At 33.6% G+C, this 9,436-nt stretch overlaps 1 protein-coding gene across 2 annotated transcripts in view; it reads left to right on the forward strand.

Moving 5' to 3' along the window:
• The first annotated feature begins 7,001 nt into the window (after positions 1-7,001).
• Positions 7,002-9,436, forward strand: part of LOC111707414 (uncharacterized) — a 24,112-nt gene continuing 21,677 nt past the window's right edge. For both annotated transcript variants that reach the window (XR_002766426.1, XM_023480518.1), the window contains exon 1: positions 7,002-7,080. Coding sequence is in view for 1 of the 2 variants with exons in the window: in XM_023480518.1 (XP_023336286.1) it covers positions 7,052-7,080 (29 nt within the window). In the remaining variant the exon portion in view is untranslated. The remainder of the gene's footprint in view (positions 7,081-9,436) is intronic.

Consider the following 9,436-nt stretch of genomic DNA (forward strand, 5'->3'; position numbering starts at 1 on the left):
CTAATTTTGATGCATTTAAGTATAACTAGTAATTTCTTTTTGTTTTTAAATTGCTAATGTTCCTATTATTGTTCCTGTTCCTAATACTGTGTCCGACCCAACTTAAATCCCTGTCCTAATCCAATATTTTTGTTCCTAATTCCTGAACAATCTTTTTATTGTTCCTAAATCCCTGTCCTAATCCATTATTTTTGTTCCTAATTCCTGAACAATCTTTTTATTGTTCCTAAATCCCTGTCCAAATCCTTTAATTTTGTTCCTAATTCCTAAACAATCTTTTAATTGTTCCTAAATTTCTGTTCTAATCCGTTAATTTTGTTCCTTAAAGTTAAAAATCTAGTTTTTTAGTCTTTAGTCATTAATTTTGACTCTTTTTGAGTCTTTTAAGTCAAAAAAAAATTTCGCCTGCGGCAAAATTTGTTGTTCCTAATTATTCATTATTTGTTCCTAAAAAATCTTGCCCCCCCCCTCACTTAAATCCTGTATCCGCCCCTGATTTAGGCTAGACTTCTGAGAATGGATATTGGAATCTTAGATTATAGATAAACTTAAAAAAAAGAGAATTACCAAATACTTGTCCTTTTAGTTCTGTAATGTATATATATTCAACGTCCCCTTTTTAAGATGGAAGTTGCCACGTGGGACTTGTTCGTTGAATCTTGGATAATGAGATAAAATTGAAGACCTTGATTCAGTTAATAATATTTAGACAATCTGATTCATGGTTTAACTTAAGATATACGATCAGGCCTTTTGTAGTTCAATAATTAGAGACTTCAATAAAATGTTATGACACTTATATAACCTTCGTTAGGAATATATTTTGTATTACGGATCTTATTACTCTTAGTAAACTTCAATTTGGAAATTAATTTTCCCAAATTTTCCAAGTTCCAGACACTTAGGAAAATCTAGCTTGAGTTTATTTTCTTAAATTTTAAAGTCCCAGACACTTGTAAAATTTTCACCTTGAGATACCTTATTTTCTAAGTTTTAAAAAGAAGGAAAGATAAATATAAATATGAATTTATTTTCTAAGTCAAAATGGTATTCCAAATTTTTATTTATATAAGTCCAAAATCACAATGTGGTTCAAAATATAGTACTTATAAAATTAAGATTAAATCAGAGCAAGATTATAAACATAGTTATATAGTCACCTTATTTAATGAAGAGCTTATATATAATCAGTCTGAATTGGGGAATACAAAATTTTCCAAACAATATAAACTTTAAATTTTGGTAAAATATAATTTCACCATTTTTCCACAAAAGGGTATAAAACTTGATTTACTAAAACTATATCACTCTTGTAATATCTATTTTACGAGGTTCTGAATATATTAAATATGATGTTTAGCATATAGGAAATATTATTTATCAGTTACTATTGAATTCTTTCCTGCACTTGAAATAAATATTTGGACTCTGATCAATTTGGACCCGGATCTGTGCCCCAAATCATGATGCTAAAGTTAAAGAAGATTTGGTCGAACCTATCGATATATAATCAATACAATATTTCATGAAATTTAATTTTTTTCTTGCAAATATTGAGAGAGGGCGCTGTCTTTAGTCCGTAAGGCACCTTTGGCCATGTTTAAGTTCTCCTGGACATACGTCGTTTAATATATATTAAACATTATCATGGGTTGAGTTCATCAGCAGACAAACAATCAGAATTCTAGAATTGTATTTTGTGTCTTTTTCTTAGAATTGTATCCAAAGTTGCATCTTAGAATTTCATCCCATGGTTAAATCTTAAAATTGTATCCCTTGGTTTCATCATAGATTTGTAGTAGTATCTTTATGGCTTAATATTAGAATTGTATCCCATGGTTTCATCACAGATTTAAAGTCAGAAGTTGTATCTTCATGGCTTGGCTTCATATTGGAATTGTTTCCCATGCATGTTTCATCTTAGATTTGTATCCCATGGTTTAATCTCAGAATTGTATCCCCATGGTTTCATGTTGGAATTGTATCCCATGGTTTCATCTTAGATTTGTATCCCATGGTTTCGTCTTCAAATTGTATCCCATGAATTCATCTTACATTTTTATCCCATGGTTTCATCTTATAATTGTTTCCCATGTTTACATCTCAGAATGGTATCCCATGTTTTCACTTCAGAATTGTATCCCGATGGTTTTATCTTAGAATTATATCCAATGGTGTCATCTTAGAATTGTATCCTATGGTTTCATCTTACAATTTTATCATATGGTTTCATATAAATTTGTATCCAATCCATGTCTATACATTTAAACCCTGATATTTCCACTTTTATATTAAGACTAATATGTCCTACTCTAAATAATGAAACTCTGATATTTCCACCTTTATATTCAGTTCCCTTATATTTCCACATTTGTATTTAAACCCTGATAATTCCACTTTTATATTCAAACCCTGGTCGATATTTCCACCTATATGTTTAAACCCTCATCCACCTATATTTCAAGACTCTCTATGTCTCCATGTAATATTTTAAACCCTGTGTTTTCAACTATATATTCAAACCCTAAGATTTCCACCTATTTTTCTTAAATTACTCTGTGTATCTTTTAAACCATCTCTTGGATCTTCTAAACCTTCTCTCAGTATCATTTAAACCTTGTCCTGTATCTTCTAAGCCTACTCTCTATATATTCTAAACCTTCTCCTGTATCTACTAAACCTTCTCCCTGTGTATCTTAACCTTCGATCTCTGTATTTCTCACCTTCTCCCTGAATTTTCTATTTACCTTCTTCTTGTATCTTCTAAACCTTCTCCTTGTATCTTCTAACCGGTTCTCCCTGTATCTTCTAACCTTCTCCCTGTAACTTAACCTTCAATCCCTGTATCTTCTCACCTTCTCCCTGTATTTTCTATTTACCTACTTCTTGTATCTTCTATTTACCTACTTCTTGTATCTTCTATAACCTTCTCCCTGTATCTTCTAACCTTCTCCAGCTGTATCTTCTAAACCTTCTCTTTGTATCTTTTAAACCTTACCCCTGTATCTTCGCAAACCTTCTTCCTTTATCAATTCAAAACCTTCTCTCTGTATCTTCTAAACCTTCTCCCTGTATCTACTCAAACCTTCTCCCTGTATTGTCTAAACCTTATCCCTGTTTCATCTGAAACTAGGGTTTCCATTTTTCCGGAAAAAAATTTCCTTTTTGGAAATGGAATGATCCGGAAATTTGTTGCGTAAACCGGAATTCCGGGATAATTCCGGTATAAATGGAAACCGGAAATTTTCCAGTTTACGTCACGTAAACCATGAAAAAAATATAATATTTGAAAATTCTAGCCTGCACCTAAGGCCTATAAAAGTGGCTTTTATTTAAATTTCAGGTGGAGACATCCAGACTAGCATGAGACCAGTTTATAGGTAACTCAACCTAACCCAACCTAACCTGACCAAACACAACAGCTAGGGGGACTGGTCATGTTCCAACCAGTTAGGTCTCCTGACATAACTCAACCAATCACAACTAAATCCGACTTAAGTTGATTGGTCAGGTTAAGACCAGTATGAGACCAGTTAGGTAACTCAACCTAACCTGACCTAACCTGACCAAACACGACATAGGGTGACTGGTCATGTTCCGACCAGTTAGGTCTCCTGACATAACTCAACAAATCTTGACCAAATCCAACCTAAGTAGATTGGTCAGGTTATGAGACCTGCAGTTGGGTAACTCGACCTAATCCGACCTAACCTGACCAAACATGACCTAGAAGGACTGGTCATGTTCCTACCAGTTAGTTCTCCTGACATAACTCAACCAATCTCTAACAAATCTGACGTAAGTGGATTGGTCAGGTTAAGACCAGTATCAGACCAGTTAGGTTATTTGACCTAATTCCCGACCTAGCCTTACCAAACACAACCTAGGGGGACTGCATGTTCCAACCATTTTGGTTATGTGATGTAACCCGACCAAACCTGACCTAACTTGACCTAAGGGGACTGGTCATATTGTGACCAATTTGGTAATCTGATGTAACCCAACCTAACCTGACCTATCTCAACCTAATGGGACTGGTCGTGCGACTTCGCTGGTTTCTATGGAGGGGGAGGGTTTCAGATAGGGTTTCCACCGGAATTCCGGGTTACAGTTTACGTACGGAAATGATCCGGAAATTTTTTCCATTTCCATTATGGTAAAGGTTCCGGAAAACCGGAATTCCGGAACGATTTCCGGAAAGATTTTTTTTTCCGTAAAACGGAAATTTCCGGAACATTGTTCCGGAATTACGGATCGTTACGGAATTCCGGAATTATTGACACCTTATGACGTCCTAATTTATAGAAGACTTCTGGTTTCCAGGGCTGTATCTTCTTCTTCTCACACCTTCTCCCTGTATCTTCTAAACATGCCGCCTGCCAATTACAGCAATTTCTCTTCCGAGCCACGTTCTACTAATTTTCTTGTCCAATCACTCCGTCGATTCTTTCCACATGATAGATATATGCTTAAACATTACGGAGCAATCATTATTTCACAAATTTAAAATTTGTTTGTAAAAATTCTATATTTATTTTTGCTTACTGTGGACAGATTTTCAAAAAACGTTTTAATAGTTTTGGAAGAATAATAATGATAAGGCGGACGAGAAAATGATGAAAATATGGATTGAACGGGGTGACTTGCCTTCCTTCCCTCGAAAAATAGATAGGCAGATAGTTCGGAATTGTACGGAATATACATAATAACCCCATCTAAAGCCAAACCATACCAATTCGTCAGACAGACTCAGTACAGAGTACAGACCGTAGACGTCAGTCCGCACTCCGCAGTCGTCAGTAAAGTTATAGTCAGAGATAAGTTCGGTTATAGTTTAGTTTAAGTTTGCCTAAGTATACGCTTACGCTAGCCTGATAGGCATGCTAATTGATCCATGTTGGTAAAAGATAAAGTAATTTTAACTTTTCTGCAGGTTTGCAAAGTGGCTGTGACCACAGCCACTTTCCTTGAATATGGCTTTAAAAAAATCCTTATATACTGTGATGTGAAAAAAATCTAGGTTTTCTAGGACAGAAAAGTGGCTGTGAACCAAAATTTCAGAAATTTTCCCCAATCAATCAAGTATTACTCAATGTTGTAGTTTGGGAAATGTATGAGATTTAATTTTTCTAATTGTATTTTCCACAGAAGTTTAAATTCAAATGTCTACTGTCGTGAAGAATGGTAGACATTCATATAAATCTTTTTAAGGAAAAGATTTGAATTACATCCAAAATTAGGATTTTAAGAGCTTGTAAAATGAATTGTTATTCAATGATTTAATTGTGACAATCGTAAATCTAGAGTTTTGCCATGTAAATATAGTCAGCCTACTTCTTAAAAAAATTTTAAAAAATGTAAATTTTAACTTTTTATTGGATTGGTAAACCATTTATAAGAAATAATTCTTTAATTTATGATGAAATGACTTTAGAAATTGAGCTGTTTCTATAAAATACAATAGATAGATCAAACAGTCAATTTTGTAGGGGTGTAACAACACTGAAATAGGTGTATTTTAAGCTTTTATGAAAGCTGTAATGAAAATATTTTGGCTGTGGTCTAAAATTTTATAATGGCAACCCTGCCTTTCTGCTTTGTGTTGTGTTTAATGTTATTTTGAGCCAATTGTACTAAATTTCTGTTACTCCGGCCTGTTATGTCTGTAAACATGCTATTTGATCCAAGATGCCAGTAATAAGGCATGAAGAAATAAAAAGATAATCAATCAAAAAGTAAACTTGTTATTTCATACTTATCATTTAAATATACAGTATATGACTTGAGCGGTAGAAGTACATATGAGATCCATGTACAAAATTGATGGGGGGGGGGGTTCCAAAAATTGTTCTTTATGAAACTACCAAGTATCAGTTTCTAAAATTTAGCACCTCACCTCACATAACCCATAATAGGCCTAGAAATGGTGCAACTTAAAATAACCTAACCTAACCAAAAATAACCTTAGACTAAGGTCGCCTAAGGTCAGTTTGGGTCCTCAGACCTACCTCCATCAAAAATGACCTAAGATTAAGGTTGCCTAAGGGCATTTAAGGACATTTTAGGTCATCCAACCTAGATCAACCTATTTCAGACCTAAGAGAACATAAATAAATTTAAGGTCTGTTTACTATGTGGTTGGCGGGGTATATAGAATTGAAGTTGTGTTTTGTTGATTGTTAGACTGACAGTTGTTATTTCTAAGATTTGATTTTTTGATGATGTACGGATAAAATAAATTGGTAATTTCCTAGTATACAGGAAGGGTCCAAGAAGTGTTCTCTAGGACAGACCCATTTTAGGAGATTACCTCGAGTTATCTTAGAATTTAGCTGATAATACATGGTTACCTACAAAGGATTAGACTTCAGAGACGATTGTTTGGAATTTTTTAAGACCGTTAACTTGCATTCAGGGATCCTTGGAGGCCAAAAATGGCTCTTTTCTGAGCTTTATCATTAAGGTTTCCATTAAAATACATAATTGAATGCAGAAACAAAAAATCAAGCTTTATTAGTTCTTCATTTTTTATAGTTTTGGGTCATCTTTACAGTCTTATGCTTTGTGAGTAGCCCTGTAGATAGAATTTCTGAGTCTGGGGTAGTACATATTTTTTGGTATTGTTCTGGTGAGGGGGGGGGGGGAACCACAGCAGTTTAAACTTTGAAGACACTTGATCTAAGATATGGACATGATTAAGGACTTAACGACTAATCTCTAAAGCCCCTCTCCATCCATTTCAAGGAGACATTTTAAGAAAATGTATATTAATATGACTGAGAAAATATTTGAAAATAGTAAATCATGGATCTAAGACAATTGTTATTAAGAAAATAGTTAGCAACAAAATTAACGGGTATCATTGCTTGATTAATTTCAAATCCCAAAAGAAAAAATTTGGATGAAACAAAATTCATCTATCAATCTTCCCCTTGCAATATTGATTTATCATATTTAATGTTATGTTTCTGTGGAAACAAAAAATATTTGATTTGATGTGATAAAATGTAAGAATTTTCAGACAATGACCTGAGCATGACACTTGATAAAAATGGCTGTAAGCTGCTCACAAATATTAAGGTTGGTTCTAATTGTTATACAGGGTGACATTTTTGAAATCTATGCAACATTTTTGATAGATTAATATCAACTAGAGGTGTGTAATTTACATTGTACCTTGTTCATTTATTAATTATGCAAATCCTGTAATGCGATAAACCCATTCCATGTATGTAGATAATATATAACTCTGTCATACCCATATTGTGATTGTTAACCGCGTTAAAGATATAACAGCGCAAAGCTTGTAATTTCTCTGTTAATGACCCATTTCTCATATGATCTACAAAATAAACTTCAGTTGATTGAGACTCTGCTTTGATTACGGTATAAGTAGTAATATAATTCTCGTTGAAACACACAAGTGGAGATTGTTCCTTGAGTATTGGTATTGATCTATTAATTGCTAGTGTCTGTATTGACATTGATAGCTAACAAGATTGTGCCTAGTATAGTGATGTTGATTAGTCACGGAATTGTAGCCTTGTGGATCGTGTCCTGGTTGAGACATTGATCAATTGATTGCAAGCGTCTGTATTGACATCGATAGCTAACGAGATCGTGCCCTTTTATATTGTTATATTGTTCCGGTTTCACTTAGATACCATTTTTGGTAATAAAAAGTGATTCTTAAAATGGATATTTTTTACTATATATGCTCAACATTTTTCACATGATCATTGTAACTGGTTGAAAATGTTGAAGGTTTTAGACTCTTCAACATAGTCTGGCAAAACTGTTCCATGGGTTTATCACTCTCACAGAAAAAGAGTTTTTTTCTTATGTTAGAATTGGATTGCTTCACATTTGAATTAAAACTACAATTGGATTGTCTTGTCAGCCTATTCGCTGTATCACATGTTGAACCATGAAAATTCATCAGCATTATCATATCCATGTAGAATTTTCAGGTCTGTATCAAATCACCACAAAGTCGTCTGGCCTCTAGAGAGGTCAAACTGTCAAACCAACCTCAATCAATCTTATCAGGTCATAAGTTTCACCTGCAAGACCTGACATCATTCTTAGAGCTCTGCCCTGCACATTCTACAGTAGATTAATATCTTCTTGTGTCCATGGGGACCATGCTTGCACTGCATACTCAAGGTGGGGTCGAACATACACCTTGAACAATTAGATCCAAGTGAACCTGTCCCTGTAATGGCATTAATTAGTCACGGGATTATAGCCATGTGGATTGTGTCCTGTTTGGCTCTGGTAGCAGACGGATTGAACCTGGATAGATACATCTTGAGAAATTGTTATGGAGCAGGTGTTTACTACAGTCATTGTAAAAAGTAAAAGAAAAAATTATCATTGCATTCACATTAAAGTTTAATAGTTTATAATAAGGGTTTATAAATACCCAAAATGATAAAGAATGTTGATATAATGATAGTTAAAATGATAATTGACTCAAATATATCATATACATCTTGACTTGAGCTTTCAAAGCAGGTGCAAAGACCGGGTTTTAGTCGGGTTTAAGCTTTTAAAATCTCATCTCAGGCATAAAGTTTTTGTTTCTTTGTGGTACTCTACACTAACAGCAAGGACATTTCTAAGATCTTGCCATTCGTCAAGAATAACTGAGCATTTTTTAGATTTGATTTAAAAGAGTTTCTTTTTCCTGGCTCAAATAAAATTCCATAATACGGTGAAATTCAACCGAGCCAAAATGTCAAACCTCTTATTGATCGGAAATGTTTTTTTTAGATTGTAAAAATGTCCAATTTTTAAATAGTACCATGGTGAATAAGATTTTATTATTTGATAATTATCAAAACTAGCTTTATCTCCTTTTAACTTCTATATCTGATATTTAGGTACATTTTTGAAATACATCTTGATTAAGATTTAATTAATTACACGTCTGGAGAAGTTTTCTCAAATAATTGATGACGACCAAATTACGCTTGCACAATTTATTCATAATGTTTTGGACATAGCTCAACCAGTTTTTGTTTGGGTTTTTTATTTTTTAAACATAGCACACACCACATTAAGCCAAAAGCTGGGCATTTTTATCGACTGCCTGAGTCCACAGGGCTCAGCTATACTGCCTAAATGCCGTTTACATATACCAGACTCGTTATCTATATTTAGACCTACTTACAGTATTAAGATTTTAACATTTTATAGCTCTTTTAAAAGCCTAAAATAAATGGAAGCATTCCACCAAAACTTTTCAAAGAAATTTTCATAGCTTTTTAAATAGAAGCCTTTAAATGGGATAAGCATAGCTTTTTAGACAGACGTCTTCAATTGGAATTTGCACAATTTTAGCTTTTCTTGAATACACTGTTTATAGGTTGGAAAATTTTACCTACAATTTTTTTTGGCATATTTGAATTCTCTCCCTCACTTAAATCCTGTA

This window comes from Eurytemora carolleeae, unplaced genomic scaffold (assembly GCF_000591075.1).
Source record: "Eurytemora carolleeae unplaced genomic scaffold, Eaff_2.0 scaffold272, whole genome shotgun sequence".
In the NCBI taxonomy this organism is placed as follows: Eukaryota; Metazoa; Arthropoda; class Copepoda; order Calanoida; family Temoridae; genus Eurytemora; species Eurytemora carolleeae.